This window comes from Heptranchias perlo, chromosome 12 (assembly GCF_035084215.1).
Source record: "Heptranchias perlo isolate sHepPer1 chromosome 12, sHepPer1.hap1, whole genome shotgun sequence".
NCBI classification, from domain to species: Eukaryota; Metazoa; Chordata; class Chondrichthyes; order Hexanchiformes; family Hexanchidae; genus Heptranchias; species Heptranchias perlo.
Window position 1 is genome coordinate 52,619,147 of NC_090336.1, and position 21,571 is coordinate 52,640,717.

General features: G+C 39.9%; 1 protein-coding gene across 3 annotated transcripts in view; it reads right to left on the reverse strand.

The window, feature by feature from the left end:
- Window positions 1-21,571, reverse strand: part of prmt3 (protein arginine methyltransferase 3) — a 146,112-nt gene that overhangs the window by 107,197 nt on the left and 17,344 nt on the right. For all 3 annotated transcript variants that reach the window (XM_067993539.1, XM_067993540.1, XM_067993541.1), the window contains exons 3-7: window positions 21,282-21,364; window positions 21,029-21,078; window positions 16,648-16,750; window positions 11,138-11,309; window positions 3,203-3,347 (exon numbers count right to left, since the gene is read on the reverse strand). In XM_067993539.1, the coding sequence (XP_067849640.1) occupies window positions 3,203-3,347; window positions 11,138-11,309; window positions 16,648-16,750; window positions 21,029-21,078; window positions 21,282-21,364 (553 nt within the window). The remainder of the gene's footprint in view (window positions 1-3,202; window positions 3,348-11,137; window positions 11,310-16,647; window positions 16,751-21,028; window positions 21,079-21,281; window positions 21,365-21,571) is intronic.

The following is a 21,571-nucleotide window of genomic DNA, read 5'->3' on the forward strand; positions in this document are numbered from 1 at the left end:
AGAAACCGTGATTCACTTCCAAATCTAAAAGTAGCCAATTTTCAAATAAAACAACTTTTCCCTGAAAGGTTATTTTATGCAACTATGAGTTAGATGAAGGGGATGAAAGTCTAGGGCATGTACTTTTTATTTAAAGCATTCCCACCCCACTTCGGTCTGGGAAAAAAAAAATGAAGATATATATTTGTTAGCCATCAGAAAACGTTGCTGTTGCAGCAGCCATTTTGGATCTCAAGTCACTCCTTGATGTCAGATACATGGAGGAGCCAAATGCTCCCTTGAGCTGCTTCATTCACTTCAATGGGGAATGGCCTTCAGGCCAGCCTGGGAACTAGCTTAAAGTGACCTAATCCCAGAAAGGAAACGCCTGTGTCTACAGCCAGTAAAGAGTTGGATTTTCAACTGAGCAACCAGAGTTTGAGTCTCAGTCTTGACCAATTTTGTGTATTTCTGCTGGGCCATCTAAGTAAAGAAAAATATCTGGACTGGCCAAAAGGTATACCTTGGGATGTGCCCATTACGGAGGTTATTCCAGTTGTGAAGAGAATGTGCAGGAGAGGCAAAATATTAAAAATTCAGGATCAACAGCAAAATACTGCAGATGTTGGAAATCTGAAATAACACCTGCCCTTACACCTCCCTGGTACCCAAACACTCGTTCCAGGTGAAACAGTGATTTACTTGTACTTCTTTCAATTTAGTATACTCTATTCGCTGCTCACAATGCGGTCTTCCTCTACACTGGGGAGACCAAACGCAGATTGGGTGATCGCTTTGCTGAACACGTCCGCTCAGTCCGCAAACGTGATCCTGACCTTCCGATTGCCATTTTAATTCTCCGTCCCACTCCCATCTCTCTGTTCTCGGCCTCCTACGCTATTCCAATGAAGCCCAACGGAAGCTCGAGGAACAGCACCTTATCTTTCAATTAGGCACTTTGCAACCTTCTGGACTCAACACTGATTTCAATGACTTCAGATCAGAACCACTGCTCCCATTTTTTCGGACTGCAGCTGCTGGTAATGGTTCTGCTGTTGCCATTTACAGCTTCTCTAGACCCATCTTTTGTTTCTTTACTTGTCCCATTACCACCCTCCTTGCCTTGCACCATCATCCCTTTTGTCATTTCACCACTCCTGCTCTCCACCCTCCGCAGACCTTCCCTTTTGTTCTTTCATCCCCTCCCCTTTCCCCGGCTCTGTGCTTGCTTATAAACTGTTAAATCTCTAACTTCTTCCAGTTCTGATGAAAGGTCATCGACCTGAAACGTTAACTCCGCTTCTTTCGCCACAGATGTTGCCTGACTTGCTGAGTATTTCCAGCATTTTTGTTTTTATATAAAATTCAGGGCTTTTTTCCTCCAAGGTGAGGTTTTTTTCCCACTGCTATATTCTGTATGCTAATAGGGTATGCTGGTAATTAGATAAAATTAGACACTCAGTGAATTATATCAAATTTAACAGTTAAATTACAAATAGGTGGCAATGAATGAAGCTAGGATCAGAACATGCAAAGCAATTTTTAGAACAGTCCCACAAGAGTGCCATTTGGCAGCTGAATTTGCTCAGACATCCAGAAACAGAGGGCTCAAGTGTCAATCGTCGAAGCACTGGGTTGGAAAGTGATCAGACTTACACAGTCGAGAGTCCTCAACCTTCAGCTCTGCCTGAACTTAATCAATTACATTCCTTGATGTGATTTCAGGCACCAGTGCTCCACTGCAGTCATTTGTTTTTCACTTTTAAAAAAAAAACTCAAGGGAGAACCCATTCCATTTCCTCCCCAGCCCCTGAAAAAAAACATTTCTGCATTTGGCCATTTAACTTTGATTTATCTTAAGGAACATGAGTAGGCCATTCTGCCCCTCCAGCCTGTTTCACCATTCTATTAGATCGTGGCTGATCTGTACCTCAACTATATTTACCCTCCTTTGCTCCGTATCTCTTGATACCCTTACCCAATAAAAATCTCTCAATCTTCGTCTTGAAAATTTCAATTGACCCAGCATCCATATCCTTTTAGGGGAGAGTTTTCTAGATTTACACTGCCCTTTGTGTGGAAAAAGTGCTTCTTGATTTCACTACTAAATGGCCTAGCTCTAATTTTAAGATTATTCCCCCTTGTTCTGGATTCCCCCACCAGGAGAAATTGTTTCTCTGTACCTACCCTTTCGAATCCCTTTATCATTTTGAAGACCTCAATCAAATAAGCCCTTAACCTTCTCAACTTAGTATTCCCAATGGGGTCTGTACAATGAAACATCACTTCCTCACTTTTGTATTCCAACCCAGGGAGATAAAGGCTAACATTCCATTAGTCTTCTTTGATTATTTTTTGTACCTGTGCACTAGCTTTTGGTGATGTGTACATGGATACCTAAATCCCTTTGCTCCTTCACAGCTCCTAGTCTCTCACCATTAAGAAAATATTTAGATTTGTCTTTCATGGATCCAAAGTGGATGACCTCACACTTCCCAACATTCAACACAATCGGCCACAGTTTTGCCCGCTCACTTAGTCTGTCTATCTCCTTTTGCAGCTTCCTACTCCCATCTACGCAATTTACTATGACTCCTAATTTAGTGTCATCTATAAACTTTGATATACAACTCTCTATTCCTTCATCCAAGTCATTATTATATATGGTGAAAAGCTAAGGCCTTAGTGCAGATCCCTAGGGAACACCACTTGTCACATCCTGCCAATCAGGGAACATTCCCTTTACCCCTACTCACTGTCTCCTACCTCCAAACCAGATGTTATATACTGCATTAATATCTGTAATGCAACTTTTCACCAATCGTTCCTCAAATATCCTGTGCCATTTATTAAATCATTAAGATAGAAAACAAGATGAAACTTTTTTTTAAAAATGCTATTTTGACATTTATCATTAAATGATTCAGGATGATTCCCACTTTAATAAATTGAAGTATTTACAAAATGGTTATACCTACACAAATAAAATTACTCTCAACAAGCTCTGAATAATGATGGTTAATTCTCTCAAAAATCGAGAGTGAATTCTGAAAAATCGGGATGGTTTTAAGACACTTTGGGGAGGGGGGGTGGGGGAGAAAAAGCTACAGCCACGATAGGGTTAAAAATGCAGCATTTGTGCTTTATTTTAGGGGCCAAGAAAGACATCAGCAGTGCGAGTTGTTTCTATTTGAAAATTTAACCTGTTCGACTGTAACCTCACCTTTAGCATTTCCTCATGTATGCCATAATGCCCATAAGAACTGAAGTAGACACTGTCTTCGTCCTCCCGCAGATCTGCTACAGTGTTTGTGGTTGATGTACCAGTTCTGGCATCTGCATTTATCACGAAATCCTGCACATATTGTCTGTAATCAATTTAAAACACACCCTTGAGGCACGCTTACTGAACCGCGGAAATACTACAACAGTGGAATTTTCCAATAAACTTCAAGCGTTTTAATGCTCGGACTCCCTCTGCTGGTTTATAAGCTAAATGACGGATTTCCCCAGTCACAACCAATTACCAGTTTGCTCACAGGATTCCAGCACAAAGGATTTGCAAATTTTAATTGCAATAAAAGCAGCTGTTCAAACAAATCTCATTATAACGCAACAGCTGCTAGAAAATTCAGTAGCAACATGAAACCTCGTGCAAGTTTTTTCTCAAACAAATAAATTGGGGGGAAGAATCCCCGTGGATTGGAAAGTGGCAAATGTAACCCCACTATTCAAGAAAGGAGGGAGAGAGAAAGCAGGGAACTAGAGGCCAGTTAGCTTGACATCAGCACTGAGGAAAATGCTAGAATCTATTATTAAGGATGTACTAACAGGGCACTTAGAAAATCATAATATGATTAGGCAGAGTCAACTCGAGTTTTTGAAAGGGAAATTGTGTTGGACAAATCTATTAAGAGTTTTTTGAGGGTGCAACTAGCAGGATAGATAAAAGGGAGCCAATGTAGTATATTTGGTTTTCAAAAAGCATTCGATGAAGTGCCACACAAGAGGTTGTTACACAAGATTAGGGCTCATGGGATTGGGGGTAATATATTTGCAAGGATTGAAGATTGGTTAACGGACAGAAAACAGAGAGTAGGAATGGACGGGTCATTTTTGGTTTGGCAGGTTGTAACTAGTGGGCTGCCGCAAGGATCAGTGCTGGGGCTTCAGCTGTTTATAATATATATCAATGACTTAGATGAGGGGACCGAGCGTAAAGTATCCAAGTTTGCTGATGATACAAAGCTAGGTGGGAAAGTAAGCTGTGTGGAAGACACAAAGAGATATAGTCAGGTTAATTGAGTGGGCAAGAAGGTGGCAGGTGGAGTATAATGTGGGGAAATGTGAAATTATCCATTTTGGTAGGAAGAATGGAAAAGCAGAATATTTTTTAAAAGGTGAGAGACTAAGAAATGTTGGTACTCAGAGGGATTTGGTTGTCCTTGTACACGAATCACAGGAAAGTTAACATGCAGGTACAGCAAGCAAATAGGAAGGCAAATTGTATGTTAGCCTTTATTACAAGGGGGTTGGAGTACAAGAGTAAGGAGGTCTTGCTACAATTATATAGAGCTCTGGTGAGAACACACCTGGAGTACTGTGTACAGTTTTAGTCTCCTTACCTAAGGAAGGATGTACTTGCCTTAGAGGGGGTCTAATGAAGGTTCACTAGACTGAATCCTGCGATGAGAGGGTTGTGCTATGAGGAGAGATTGAGTAGAATGACTCTATAATCTCTGGAGTTTAGAAGAATGAGAGGTGATCTCATTGAAACGTATAAAATTCTTAGAGGGCTTGACAAGGTAGATGCTGAGAGGCTGTTTCCCCTGGCTGGAGAGTCTAGACCTAGGGGCCATAGTCTCAAGATAAGGGGTGGGCCATTTAGGACTGAGATGAGGAAAAATTTCTTTGCTCAGAGGGTTTTGAATCTTTGAAATTCTCTACCCCAGAGTATATTCAAGACTGCGATCGATGGATATTTGAACACTAAGGTAATCAAGGGTTATGGGGATAGGGCAGGAAAGTGGAGACGAGGTAGAAGATCAGCCATGATCTTATTGAATGGCGGAGCATTCTCGAGGGGCCCTATGGCCGACTCCTGCTCCTATTTCTTATGTTCTAAGAAGAAAACAACATTTTCACCAACATGAAATTTCAGATGTGGTGCAGACTTAATAAGGGCAGTTTCAATGTTATCCCTGGAAACAGGGCTTGTTTGAACAGAGTCAGTCTCCATTCAGGACGGAGCGGGGTGGGGACACAGTGTTTAATATTTTCTCTGTCCAATCATATCAGTGCAGATTTCATTACAAATAAAAAGGTTGCTATGATTCACACTGCCTAACTGAAAGCAACTGCAGAAAGCTACCAGTCAACATTATAGGATATAAAATTCACAAGCAACCTTGCTTAGATTTAGACAATTTCCTCACATGTACTTTAAATACCAGAGTATTGTGTCCTGCATTACTTTGCCCAACTCATTTAGCTACCTAGATAACCACAATTCTGCTCAAGGATCCTAAGACTATTATTTCTGTTAATCAATTTAGGACCCTATTTTAAACTTACACTTTTATGGTAACAACTAGGAGACATTCATTTGATCTTACTATCTTCTATCTTCGAACAAAATTTAGCCCAACAGATCCTTTCCTTCCACAGAACATTATTATCCTTTTTATCAAGCCCTCTACCCAACTCATTTAAATCGTCCAAACCCACCCCTAAAGAAATATTAGTAACATGCTTATTTCAGTGGGGTCGTTAAAATAGCAGGCAGGGGAATTTCATATGAATGTGTTAATGTACTAATATCACACAGCATGATTGCAAGGCAAAGGATATCTATCTAACATTACACGTGCTTAGCCAGTGGAATTTCTACATGTGACATTTTAATGGTGCTAGAAAGGCAGGATCCATCCTGCTCTGCATAGCATTACGGCATCTCTACCCACTCCTATTCTGATAGCCATCAAACATGCTTGTAACCAGACAGGCATCCAGCACTTTTTTTTTAAAAGATACATCAATCTTTCATGAGTTTTTAACCACACATTGATCACGCTCCAAGTGAAATAACATGCTTACATATACATTATCTATTCCACTCAGCTTTATAAAAACCTGGATAACATCTCTCAGTTTTTCCAAATAAAAACTAAGATCAATTTTTTTCCCCTCAATCTTCTCCTCTCCTGAAGGTGTTGACTTCTCGGTGGCAATACAGTGCTGCAGGTACAAATTACACCTCCAATACCTCAACCAAGTGGCCATTTCTCAAGTATAAGCCAAGACAGAGTGTCAACAAGGGCAGTTATCGCAGCCAAGTCCGATCCTGGCCTCACTAGAGATCTTTCGCATGCACTTCCAGCAGAGATCACTGGTTACTGAATACGGACATGAATCGTGGCCAATATTTGACACCTATTGCCACGCTGACTGAGATTAGCAGAGAGAGAGAGAATTGAATGCGATGCTTTCCTGCTCTATATGGGCAGTGACTCACTGGATTGACTCACTGGATAAACCCACTGAGCCATCAAGTGAACCCTATAATGTGAACCTTGAATACTTGAAGTTAAAAAATTTGCAGGACTATGAGGAAAGAGCAGGAGAGTGGGACTACTTGGATAGCTCTTTCAAAGAACCGGCACAGACACAACAGACCGAATGGCCTCCTTCTGTGCTGTATCATTCTACGATTTATCATTCTAACCCTCTGTGCACCCTGGAATCATCCTTGCCGCTCTGAAACTTCTCAGACATATCAATGTCACGATGGAGGTAAAAAGCCCTAAACTGCACACAATATTCCAAATTCAGCCTCGCCAATGATCTACACAAGGTTAGAATTAATTCAAGTTGCTAGATTTTTATTAATTGAGCTTATACAGATCAAATTCTGTATGATTAGCTGTTTTGAACCACCATTTTGAACACTAAAATTCAACAATTTTTCTTTAAACAGTAAAGAAATTTGTTTGAATTTGAAGTTGCCAGTGTACAAACTGGAGCGCATACATGGTTTTGATTCTGTCCCCTTAGCGTCACCATCCAATAACGCCAGCCGCATTAACAACAAAAATATTTCATCTTTGCAGGACTGTAGTCTTGCATGTATTTTCAAATTCTGTCGAATTGAACCACAAGTTCAGATTGTTGGACGCCTGTCCTTAATATGTCTCTCAGGTTCCATTCCCTTGTTGCCCCGTTAAATTTATATTTTACATAGAATGTACAACACAGAAACAGGCCATTCGGCCCAACAGGCCCATGCCGTTGTTTATGCTCAACACGAGCCTCCTTCTTCATCTAACCCCATCAACATATCCTTCTATTCCTTTTTCCCTCATGTTTATCTAGCTTTCCCTGAAATGCAACTATGCTTGTCGCCTCAACTACTCTTTGTGGTAGTGAGTTCCACATTTAGTTTCTCCTGAATTCCCTATGGGATTTATTAGTGATTATCTTACATTTAGGCCCATAGTTCTGGTCTCCCCAGCAAGTGGAAACATCTTCTCTACGTCCACCCAATCAAACCCTTTCAAAATCTTAATGACCCCTCAGTCTCTTTTCTGGAGAAAAAAGCCCCAGCCTATTCAATCTTTCCTGATAGGTATAACCTCTCTGTTCTGGTATCATCCTAGTAAATCTTTTTTGCACCTTCTCCAGTGCCTGTAATGTTTTTATAGTGGGGAGATCAGAACTGTTCACAGTACTCTAAGTGTGGTCTAAGGTTCTATACAAGTTTAACATAATTTCCCTGCTTTTCAATTATATCCCTCAAGCTTTGTTGGCTTTTTTTTAAAATGGGCTTATTAACCTGTGTTGCTACTTTTAGTGATTTGTGTATCTGGACCCCCAGATCCTTCTGCTACTCTACCCCATTTAGACACTTATTTTTCAAGCAATATGTGGCCTCCTTATTCTTCCTACCAAAATGTACCACCTCACATTTATCTATATTGAAATTCATTTGCTAATTACACGCCCATTCTGAAAGTTTATTAATGTCTTCCTGTATTTTGTCGCAATCCTCCTCAGTATTAACTATACCCCGAACTTGGTGTCGTCAGCAAATTTTGAAATTGTACTTCCAGTTCCCAAGTCCAAATAGTTTATGTAAATGGAGAACAACAGTGGGGTCCCAGCACCAATCCTTGAGGAACACCACTTCCCACCTTTTGCCAGTCTGAGTAACTACCTTTAACTTCTACACTCTGTTTTCTGTTTTGTAGCCAGCTTGCTATCAATTCTACTACTTGTCCCCTCACTCCACATGTTCTGACCTTCGTCATGAGTCTACTGTGTGGTACCTTATTGAAGGCCTTTTGAAAATCCAAATAGAAACATCTACCGCATTAATCTTATCTACCCTTTCTGTTACTTCTTCAAAGAATTCAATACGGTTGGTAAAGCATAACCTTCCCTTTTGAAATCCGTGCTGACTATTCTTTATTATATTTTCAGTTTCTAGGTGTTTTTCTATTACATCTTTGAGTAACGATTCCATTATCTTTCCTATCACCGACATTAGGCTAATTGGTCTATCTCCTTTTTTAAATAAAGGAATCACATTACCAGTCTGCCAGTCCTCTGGCACTATTCCCTTTTCCAATGAATTTGAGTGCCTCTGCTATCTCTTCCCTAACTTCTTTTAACATGCACAGGTACAATCCATCCAGACCAGGGTTTTTTTTCCTCTCTAAGCTTGACTAGCTTATCAATTATCTTCCCCTTTCTATCTTAAATGTCTTTATATCTTTTTTGATCTTTTCTTCTAATGCCATGCCCACCATGTTAGTCTTCCTGGTAAATACTGAGGCAAAGTAATTATTTAATATTTCTGCCATTTTGCTGTCATTACCTGTAAGTTTATTGTGTGTATCCCTTAGTAGCCCTATCCCTATCCTGATTTTTTTCTATTTCTGTGTCTGTAGATTACTTTACTATTTAATTTTATATTCCTTGATAATTTAATTTTGTAGTTTCTCTTTGCCTTCCTAATTGTTTTTTTGACTTCTTTCCCAACCTTTTCCTATTCCCTTTTGTCTTCCTTTCCTTTGCTGTCTATGTACTTAGTGTATGCCTTTTTCTTTAGTTTCAATTTTGCCCTTAGTTCTTTATTCATCCGTGGTGTGTCATTACTGACTAGTTTGTTCTTGTTTTTTAGTGGGATATATTTCTCCTGGACTCTATTAATCACTGTTTTAAATGTTTCCCACCGGTGCTCTATTTCTTTGTCAGTAATTTTTTCTAGTTTACTTTCCCTAGTTCCATTCTCATCCCCTTAAAATCAGCTTTTTTACAATTTAATACTTTGGTCTGTGTCTAAATTTTGTCCTTCTCAATCTTTATCTTAAACCTTATTATGTTGTGATCGCTATTGCCGAGATGTTTACCTATGCTTACTTCTCTTAGCTGTTCTGGTTCATTTCCCATTACTACATCCAGCAGTGCTTTTTCTCTTGTTGGGCTTTTTACATACTGGGTAAGAAAGGAGTCCTGCAAACACTGTAAAAATTCAATCGCTGTACCCCTTTACATACCTCTTCTCGCCAGTTTATTTGGGGATAGTTAAAATTTCCCATGATTATTATTCTATGTTCTTTACTCATTTCACATATTTGCTTACATGTGTATTCCTCCACCTCTAGCTGGTCTATAATATAACCCTATTAGCGTGATTGATCCCTTCTTATCTTTTATTTCAATCCACATGGATTCTGTTTCTATCCTTCTGTTAGTTATGTCCCTTTTTTCTACTGATATTATGTTATTTCTAATTAGTGCAGCTACTTAAACCCTCCCCCACCTTCTTCCTTCCCTATCTTTTCTGATTATGTTATAACGTGCAATATTTAGTTCTTTATGTAGCAATGTTTCAGTTATTCCTGCTACATCTGTTTCCTGCCTACTGATTATTGCCTCCAGTTCCCCCGTTTTATTTTGGACGCTGTGTACGTTGCTGTACAGGCAGTTTAATTCATCTTTAATGGTTATTCCTTTTACTTTATTTTTAATAATCCTTTTATACTTCTGTTTAATAACTATATTTGTTCTTTGACCGTTTGTTATCTTTATTCCTTACCCTGGTCTGATCTTTACATTCATCTCCTGTTCTTCTATCTTTAGGCTTTTGTTATTGCTACCAGATCCCTCCGCCCCCCCCCCCCAACCCCCCGATTTTGCTAGTTTAAAGCCTTATCCACAGCCCTATTTATCCTTTCCGTTAGGACTCTGGTCCCATTCCCGTTCAAGTGGGGCCCGTCTCAGCAGTACAGCTCCTTCCTGTCCCAGTACTGGTGCCAGTGTCCCATGAAATGGAACCCCTCCTTCCCACACCAGTCTTTCAACCACACACATTCACCTTTCTGATCTGCCTATCCCCATGCCAATTAGCTTGTGGCTTGGGTAGTAAACCTGAAATTACCACCAGTGAGGTCCTGCTTTTTAATTTAGTTCCTAGCTTCTGATATTCCCTTAGCAGGACTGCCTATTTGTTCTTCCTTATGTCATTGGTGCCGACATGGACCAAGACAACTGGATCATCCTCTTCCCTTTTTAAGTTCCTCTCCAGTTGCTCCGAGATGTCCTTTACCCTTGCACCAGGTAGGCAGCACACCCTCCTAGACTCTCGGTCCTGACTGCAGAGGGCATCATCTATCTCCCTGAATATAGAATCCCCTATGATTACAACCTTTCTATTCTGATCCTCTCCTGCCTTGGACTGCCTCATGCTCCACGGTGCCATGGTTAACATTCTGGGCACTCTCCCTGCAGCTTCACCCTTATCCTTACAGGTAGCAAGTACATTGTATCTGTTGGATAGGACCAGTGTCTGCGGGATCTTCTTCTCTTCTATTGGGCCAAGTGCAGGAAATTGGGACTAGCTTAGTGGTATAAACTGGGCGACATGGACATGTTGGGCCGAAGGGCCTGTTTCCATGTTGTAACTTCTATGATTCTACCTTTCCTAGGTTCCCACTGCCCTGATGACTAACAGTCACACTCTCCCCTTCCTGCACCTGTGCTTTCTTCTGAGGTGTGACTATATTCTGGAGAAAACTATCTAGATATTCCTCCCCCTCCCTTATGTGTCGGAGTGTCTATAACTCATTTTCAAAAAAACAATTTTAAACTCGCGCACCTCATTTTTTCAAAATCTCCCATAATCCTTTCAACGGCTGCTTCTGCATCCTCGGCCCTCTTCTCCGCTCCTTGTAAGCACCGAAAGTGGGCTGCTTGGGCCTGGCTCCCTCCATCTACCTGCTCAGATAAACACGGTTGTCCCTCCATACGCTCCCAGATCTCATCGACATCTGTAAAGAAAATACCAATCGAGTAGGACTATTGATCAAACAGGGTTGCCACTAAAGCTAAATAACCAGATCTATGGCAGTCACTCCCCTTGGAGGTGCTGAATTACAGTCTGGAGGGGCTATGGTACTGATGTTCTGCAACACTAAAAAGTGAACGACGACAGGTAAAATAGGTTTTATCTTTATCATACTTGTATCCATTTAACTGCAATGTTGGGTGAAACACAGTTTGCTTCCATAATCAAAGGAGGTGCATTCCAAAAAAAGGAAATGGCAACTGGTTCACAGCTGTGGAAAGGTTACTTCAAAAGATTTTTTGTTTGTACTGCTATACATTGTTTATTTCCATATATGCAGACACCATTTTGGCAAAATAGATTTAGCATAAATTATGCACTGGTATCATTTATCTTGGAATCATCTTAGATTTTTTGGCCCTTAATATTTACTTCATATGGAAAAAAAAGGAAAAAATTTGCATTTATATAGCGTTTTTCACGACCTCAGGATGATCCAAAGCATTTCACAGCCAATGAAGTATTTTTGAAGTGTCGTCACTGTTGTAATGTAGGGAAACACAGCAGTCAATTTGCACACAGCCAGGTCCCATAAACAGCAATGACCAGATAATCTGCTTTAGTGTTGTTGGTTGAGAGATAAATGTTAGCTGGGATACGGGGAGAACTCCCTTGCTCTTCTGTGAATAGTGCCATGGGATCTTTTATGTCCCCTTGAGGCAGCAGATGGGGCCTTGGTTTAACATTTCATCCGAAAGACGGCACCTCCGACAGTGCAACACTCCTTCAGTAATGCACAAAAGTATCAGCCTAGATTATGTGCTCAAGTCTTGGAGTGGGGCTTGAACCCACAACCTTCTGAGTCAGAGGTAAGAGTGCGATCACTGAGCTAAGTCTGACACTTAAATTAGACTAAATGAGCAGAAGTATAGTAATTTGACGAGTCAGGGGCAATGCATATCTGTCAAAAATGCTATCTAAAAAGCCTCAAACTGCCAGGCTGATGAATCAAATTAAAACGACACCCATTACAGAAGCAAAGACACCAACACTAATCCCAAAAGAGCTGCAAAATGATTCATCTGCAATTTTGCACCAGGCACTGTTCTGCATTTTGAAGAGTGGTTTTTCGCTTAAATGACCCCCTCCCACCCCCAACAACTAAACCAGGCATGGAAAACGCATTTGTTACTTGCTGTAGCTGCTAATCCCTTATATCACACTCCATATTACAATCAGAGTCTTTTTGGATATTATTATAGAGTTTTTATAACGACCCAATATATACCTTAAGCTACAAGATGTCTTTCATCCTTTCTATCCTGTACTTGGCCAAACAAGTTGGCAACAAATATGAACCCCCCCCCCCGACCCCTGATTTTTTGATAACCCTGATCATTCTAAATTCCAATTCAAAATCTGCTTGCATTCGTGAATGGTACAACATTGGTCTATTGTGCCAGAATTCTAGATGAAATTGTTAAACTTAATTTGTAAAATCACTGTTATGCGCCACATTTACTGGATGCTATAATTATATTTACTGTAATAACTAGATGTTCCAAAATGCTTGCCCAGTGTGAGGCTGCAGGGTACGAGTTGTTACAAACTGCCATTACGTTCCAGCCATTGGTTCGAGAATTTGACCCATCAGTTTAAAAAAATTTAAAATTTGCTGTTGTGTTACTGCATTAAATGTAATAAATACTGCATTTAAGCACTTGGAAGTATCAGTATAAAATGTATCAAATACTCATTTTACTGTATATTTGTGCTCAAGACAATGACAATGAGATGGCAATGCAATAAATGGAATACTGTCATATTAAACAACAATAGTAAGCACTTAAGAGGTCAAATACACAAGTAAAATGCATCTCAAAGCGTCCAATAGGACCCCAACAACATCGCGAGATGCCAACCTCAAAAGAGCATTGTTATAAGTTTTGGGTTTGCCTTATGTACTCTTTTGGGTACAGCTGTGTTGTTCACTCCCATAAGCAGCCGAGGATTTTACATTCAGCAGTGTGCCCGCACAGCCCCATATTTAATAACATAACAGCGTAACCAAGGGTTGTATCAATAGGACCCTCCAGTGGTCTGAACTGGATAACGTGCGCATCACCAATCTTCTAGTAAGTGAACTCAAACACTTTCGTGAGATGAGGCCTGATGCAAATCGTTAAGCAGCTTTATTTTACATACAGCATGTGAACATGCAGAGTAACAGCTGTAACTAAACCTTACTTCAGTTTTCGCTTCTCTCCTGTCCCTTTTGTGGGCAGACTTACGTTGGCATTAGCTTTCTTTCAAGCTACTTCTAATTGCAAAATCTGACCTTCTGCATCTTAGCCTCCAGCTTCAGGCCCATATCGGCACCTCATAATCTCCTTTTTAAAACGTGACAGCCCGACTGAGTGTCTCTTTCCTCTGCCTGCATTCACAGGAAGTGGAAGGGCTGGCCTCCAACTCCTTCCTTGTTCAGGGACTCGCCTGTAGGTTTATTATCCAAGCTGTCTACCTTCCTCCCCTCCATGGGGTGTGGGTCTTTGGCCATGGTCTCCTGCAATTCTCAGAATGAATAGGGACCATCCTGGCTGAACAAGGCTGAGATGATTCAGTTGACTCATTGTCGCAAGTTTGAAGTAAGCTGTAAGCTACATCTTTCATAAATTGTCTCTTCTATCTTTAAATGGACTTCTTCAATGCATGGCCTGTTAACTAAAAAACCCAGTGGCTGCAGCATGTGGCTTTTTAAACCTGTGCAAATTCACTTGGGATTAAAAAAGAACACTTAAACCTAACTCATTTCCATAGCCTTTCCGTGAAGAAAGGAATGACCAAAAATCCAGAAACGTGGCCGGCAAATGGGAAATTTTACAGATTTTACCTTATTGAAACTCACACCAGCTCGAGCTGGAGTATATCAATCTATACTACCGAGGTTTGTGTGAAGGCTAAACAATTCTGGCAAAACTTCTTCACAAAAACTCTAAGTGGATCTGGATCTGATCCTGCCTGATGATTCTGGGGGGGCTTTAAAAGGACGTTTCCACTATGTAAAGTAAACTGAAGTCTGCTCAGAATTCCAACAACCACTTCCTTGGAGGCAGAAGTGAAAATGGACCAACCCTTTTCCCTATCAGGATAGAATGCCTTAGGTTTAAACACTGAGAGCGTGCAACTGTGAGGCAACTCAAATCCCATTCCTATTCGTGCTCAGCAACAGCCATTTCAAAGAACAAAAACTCAACACGAGCTGTTTTTTAAAAAAAAATTCTGAAATGTAATAATCCTGTCGTATTACAGAATGTGCACAGGCAATTACTTAAATGTGATAATCAGACAAACATCATGAGCAGTGAATGTTGAGTCAATTACAGAACAACCCCAGATGAAAAGAAAAACGGCAAATGCTCGAAATCTGAAATGAAAAATGCCAAAGAGAAAACACAGCCGATCCATCAACATATAAAAAGATAAAAACAGATCAACACTTTGGGTTCTGATGCACATCTCCACCTGAAACATTAATAACGATTGAATTGTTTAAAAAAATACCATAGGCTTTTAAATTGGAGGTCCACAAGATCTTCTGGTTTCTGCGTTTGTTAAGTTACTATGATTATTGCTGTATACTAATAATAAATCTGATTTCAAGAATGATAGGAACATAGAAAAAGGAGTAGGCCATTCAGCCCCTCGAGCCTGTTCTGCCATTCAATTAGATCATGACTGATTTGTATCTTAACTCCATCGACCAAGCCTCGGTTCCTAACCTTCAATACCCTTGCCTAACAAAAATCTATCAATCTCAGTTTTGAAATTTTCAATTGACCCCCAGCCTCAGCAGCTTTTTGGGGAAGAGTGTTCCAGATTTCCACTACCCTTTGTGTGAAGGAGTGCTTTCTGATGTCACTCCTGAACGGCCTAGCTATAAATTTAAGGTTATGCCCCCTTGTTCTAGGCTCCCCCACCAGAGGAAATAGTTTTTCTCTATCGACCCTATTAACTCCTTTAATCATCTTTGAATTAATCTTTGAACCTCTGCCACAAACAATTAACTCAGATTCAATCTTTCATCAACAGGCACCAAATTGGGGGATATAGTTAATACTGAGGAAGACTGCAACAAAATACCAGAAGACGTGAACAAACTTGCAGAATGGGCATCTAAATGGCAAATGAAATTCAATATAGATAGGCATGAATTAATGCATTTTGGTAGGAGGAATAAGGAGGCCACCTCCTCCTTGGAAAATAAGAGTCTAAATGGGGTAGAGGAGCAGAGGGATCTACAGATTCACAAATCATTAAAAGTAGCAACGCAGGTTAACAAAGCTATAAAAAATGCAAACAAAGCACTTGGGTTCATCTCTAGAGGAATAGAATTGAAAAGCAGAGAAGTTATGTTAAACTTAAATGGGACCACACAGAGTACTGTGCACAGTTCTGGTCTCCATATTACAAAAAGGATATAGAGGCACCAGAGAAGGATCAAAAAAGATTGACAAAGATGATACCAGAACTGAAAGGTTACAACTATCAGGAAAGACTGAACAGGCTGGGGCACTTTTCTCCAGAAAAGAGAAGGCTGAGAAGTGACCTGATAGAGGTCTTTATTATTACGAAGTGGTTCTGTAGGGTAAATGTAGAGATGTTTTCACTTGTGGGGAGTCCAAAACTAGGGGCCATACATATATGATAGTCACTAATAAAATCAATAAGGTATTCATTTACCTAGAGAGTAGTGAGAATGCGGAACTCACTGCCACATGGAATGGCTGAGGCAAATAGCATAGATGTATTTAGGGGGAAGCTAGGTAAGTACATGAGGGAGAAAGAAATAGAAATATATGTTGATGGGGTTAGATGAAGTAGGGTGGGAGGAGGATCGTGTGAAGCATAGATCTGTTGGGCCGAACGGCCTGTTTCTGTGCTGTAAATTCTATATATCTTGAACACCTCAATTAGATCATCCCTTAATCTTCTATGCTCAAGGGAATACAAGCATAGTCTATTCAACCTGTCCTCATAATTTAACCCTTTTAGCCCAGGTATAAAATCAGAACTTAGGTCAGGGAATCACCGGGAGTGCATCAATACTTGCAGGGCGTCTCCCAGAGAGAAATATTTGAAAACCACTGATTTATTTTGAACTTTTTTTTTAAACTGATTTTTAATAAGATACTGATGGCAAGATCCCACTTAAAAACCAAGGATTTTGTAATTGTGAGACACCACAAAAAATATGAAATTCAATTTCATCAAAACACAGAAGATATCATAAATTTCTAAGATTCTGTAAAAATGAGGTATACCAAATTGGAGTAAAGGATCATCAACAGAAGATGGTTTCATATATTCTTCCTTATCCCAAGGGACTTGACCCAATATGGACTTAAAAGATTCTGCAGAGGGATTCTGTGTAAAAAAAGAAACAGTAACTATTACTCTCTTTGCTTTATTGTATTGAGTGCAATGCAAAATTCTAAATGGATTTTACGGCAACAAAAACACTTAAATATTTTCTCAGTTCAATCCAATTTCACACTTGATTCAAAAATATTTACTGCCCCAGCTCAATTTTGATCAGTGACTTCCCCTAATAATGCCATTCTTCAGTTTTGTCATCACGACATGCACGATGAGGCAAAAGAATCAGTTTATTTCCACACCGGAAGACCCTTCCCAGAACTAGAATTCAGGAATTCACCACATATGCATTCATCAAATTAGAATACAAGTCTACGTCCATACCCATGATAGTCAGAGAACTATCAAAAAGACTGGGACTCCAAAAATATTTTCAGCGCTCTTTATTTACATAGATTTATTAAGCCAAGCCTTGAGTTTTAATTCAAGCCGATCTCCTGTAGCATTGACCAATCTTGGGTCTGACACGCTGTCGTGATGTTCAGCTGTTAATCTCACCTGTGCCGTTAAGGCTGCAGCTCTAAATAGGCAAATCCTGGTATTTGCAGCTACTTAGAAGCTGCAGGGATCGATCAGTTAGAGGACAGTTGTAACCGCTTGTAAATTTCAGGTTCCAGGTCAATGACTAGTTTTCTTTTATTTTGAAGGTGTTTTGCATTTGTAACAAAACGCAACTTGTTTTTATGTTTCTCAGGGTGTGGGCGATGTTGATCAGGCTACATTTATTGCCCATCTCTAATTACCCTGAGAAGGTGTTGGTGTCACCATGCTCTTGAATGGCTAGTGGTGGTGATGCTGCTCCCACAGTGTTAGTAGATAGGAAATTCCAGATATTGACCAAGTGACAATGACGGAAAGGCGATATATGTCCCAGTCAGGGTGGTGTGTTACTTGGAAGGGAATTTGGAGGTGATGGTGTTCCCACGACACACGACAAATCAGATCAGCCATGATCTTATCAAATGGCAGAGCAGGCTCGAGGGGCCGAATGGCCTATTCCTGCTCTTAATTCGTATGTACGTATTGCTGCTCTCATCCTTCTTAGTGGTAGGGGTCATAAGGGAGAGAGGTGCTGTCAAAGTAACCTTGGTGAGTCACTGCAGTGCACCCTGCAGCTCGTGCATATTAAAAACACAGTGCACCAGTGATGGAGGTGGACATCGAGTTCAGTGGCAGGGGCGTCGATCAAACAAACTGCTCTGTCCTGGATGCTGTTGAGCTTCTAGAGTGTTGTTGCGGCAGCAACAGACAAGTGCTGAGCATTCCATCACACTCCTGTTGCAAGACACGTGTTCGACATATGTATAGATATTTTTAAAAATAAAATGTCACCCCCATTTTTTACATACTTATTTTCTTATACTCCTTTACATCCTGTACAATTCTGCACGCTCTGTAAAGCACCTTGGGACATTTTCTACATTAAAGCTCCTATATAAATACAAATTGCTCTTGTTGTAAGAACAGCCCAGGGAGACGCTCCCTCACTGTGTTGGGAATGGTGAGTTAAAGCCACCTGAAACCATTCTGTGGTGCAGAACATGAGATCACCAACAGGCTGCCTGCTTACATTTTTCTGACTCTCAAGTTACATTTCTGCTCTTTTCTATAATGTTCTCTCCATCCATTTTCTCTTACACTCGCCCTGAGAAACTTTTTTTCCTCATTCTGATCTGTATTTTCAGGAAATCACAACTATAATATTTCTGTCCACATGTGTAGCAGAGACCAAGTCCTCTGGAAATGTCAAGAGGCAGTAGCTGCCTATTAAGCTGCTAAACGATATATGTGGGATTTGTTTCCTCCACGTCCTTGTTTAAGCAGAGTAAATGCAACAGTACATATTCCTGGAATAACAGCAGTGACTTTAACTTCTAGTTCCATTGGACACCTCCCAAACCTGCGACCTCTACCACCTAGAAGAACAAGGGCAGCAGGTGCATGGAAATACCACCACCTCCAAGTTCCCCACCATCCTGACCTGGAAATATATCGTCGTTCCTTCATCGTCGCTGGGTCGAAAGCCTGAAAATCCCTCCCTAACACCACTGTGGGAGCACCTTTACTCCACAGACTGCAGCGGTTCAAGAAGGCTGCTCAACACCACCTTCTCAAGGGCAATTAGGGATGGGCAATAAATGATGGCCTTGCTGATGACACCTATATTGACAGAATGAACTTTTAAAAAGTCAGGCTCAACACATTTTAAATATCGACTCAAGCCTACTGCACAATGCAAGTCCTACTTGTGGAAATTTGCTAAATGAAGTGCAGCATGCGATGTAAAGCATGATAGAGAAAAGCTTGATAGATAAACACTAAAAAGATTCATTTCACTCGCACTGTTTTGCCAAAAATAAGTTTTAAACATTTAAACATGATGTTCTAATTCAGGTGACAAAACAAAACCTTCGTTCTCGTCCAGGGTATCCCTTTTAAGTGCAGAACTTTTATTACATGACATTAATACATTTATCATCAAAACGGATTATAATGAAATCATGTCAGCAAAAATAAATTATTTGGGTACATGCAGTTTTACAATTGAACAGCTTTGGACAACATCAAGAATAAGAGGATGATGTTTGCAGTGGCTGAACACTTGATCACAGCATAGAATTACTATGTACAGAATCACTTCCACTCCTATTATATAAAATTCCTGATCCAAGCATAACATGTTCCTTTTTATTTTTGATTTCTTAACAGTCAATACTATATATAGCCAATCTACTCTTGCCAAATTTCACACAGTGACAGCAGCATTATGCTGTTTAAAATATAGGATTTTGTTCAGTGATAGAGTACAAATTAGGTAATTAAAATTAGGCTGCAGCACAAAGATTCATAAACTACCAACATTTATTTCCTGTTTATAGAAATCCTGATCCAAGTGCGTTAATCTCTTGGCAAACTAGTTACACATTTATCAAAAATTCACTGGTCCACATTTGTATTTACAATGGCTGAAAATGAGGATATGGACTGCAAAGCAACATATTTAAGAGACAATTATACCTCGTTCTTTCTCTCCATACCCTGGGCCATGGATCACAATTGTTTTTTTATTACCAAGTAAAATGAGTGCTATCCATTTAACTGTGCATCCTCCCACATGTCAACGCATGTTCCTTTCTCTTCTTACATTCTACATTGTGCTACCACGATTCAATTATATTTCTTCACTGGTTGTCAGATACATGACTGTATGAATGAAAAGTGTCCAAGTCCCCAAAACTCAAATAGCAGCTGGTGTTTTTTTTCCCCATCTGGTGTAACAAAAAACGTGTTTAATGGACATGATGTGGAGATGCCGGTGATGGACTGGGGTTGACAAATGTAAGGAATCTTACGACACCAGGTTATAGTCCAACTGTTTTATTTGAAAATCACAAGCTTTCGGAGGCTTTCTCCTTCGTCAGGTGAGTGTGGGATTCGGATTCCATGGAAGGTTACCGCATTTATAGTCAGAGAACAATACCTGGTGATTACAGATAATCTTTCCAACTGCCCGTTGTCAAGGCAATCAAAGTGTTCAGACAGAGAGATGTTACCTACAGGACCACCGAATACACAAACGGCCAGAACAAAAGACAGCGAGAGAGAGAGAGAGAAACATCCGAAAGGAAGAGAAAGACAGAGAATGACCCGTTGTATTAAAAACAGATAATTTTTTTTCGCTGGTGGGGTTACGTGTAGCGTGACATGAACCCAAGATCCCGGTCATGTTACGCTACACGTAACCCCACCAGCGAAAAAAAATTATCTGTTTTTCATACAACGGGTCATTCTCTGTCTTTCTCTTCCTTTCGGATGTTTCTCTCTCTCTCTCTGTCTTTTGTTCTGGCCGTTTGTGTATTCGGTGGTCCTGTAGGTAACATCTCTCTGTCTGAACACTTTGATTGCCTTGACAACGGGCAGTTGGAAAGATTATCTGTAATCACCAGGTATTGTTCTCTGACTATAAATGCGGTAACCTTCCATGGAATCCGAATCCCACACTCACCTGACGAAGGAGAAAGCCTCCGAAAGCTTGTGATTTTCAAATAAAACAGTTGGACTATAACCTGGTGTTGCAAGATTCCTTGTGTTTAATGGAAGCATGTTTCCCAATCTACATGAACTACAGGAAAGCATTTGCAATGGTCTTAAATACTGCCGTGTGCGATTTTCCTTGAATTAGACCCACATTGTGCCTTGTGTAAAAGATTACAATGAATGTCCAAAAATAGTTAGATCACTACATTAGAAAAAGTCAAAACTTACTGTGATTCTAATAAAATTGACAAGCTTGATGTACCCATAACAATCGAGACCTAAAAAGGAAAACATTTTTAATTTAATTTTTTTTCCTGTTACCATCAAAATAGAAGTTAAATGAAATATTAGAATTTTAAAAATCTAAAGATTTCACAAACATTTACTTGTTTTGCAAAAAATGTCTTTTAAATATAGAAAATATGTCAACTCTAAATGTACCACCATCTGTGTGAAATGTTAGGACTGAAGAACGACTTACCATATTTGTGGACTGTTTGGGTAATATCAAATTGATGCTCTACTGTACAATGAGAAAAAGTATCTTGAGCTGAACTGAATAACCTGCATGTAGAAAAATGAGCATTTCACTTACATACATTTTTTTAAATGTTCTGAGAAACTTAGAGATTAATGGACACATTTAACTGCAACATTTAACTCATCATGCAATTTGTCAACAAGGAAACTATTCTTTTACTCCTTTATTTTTAACAGTTAAACTCACCTATAGTTACTCCTGTTTCCTTATGTGTTATAGATGCTTCCTAG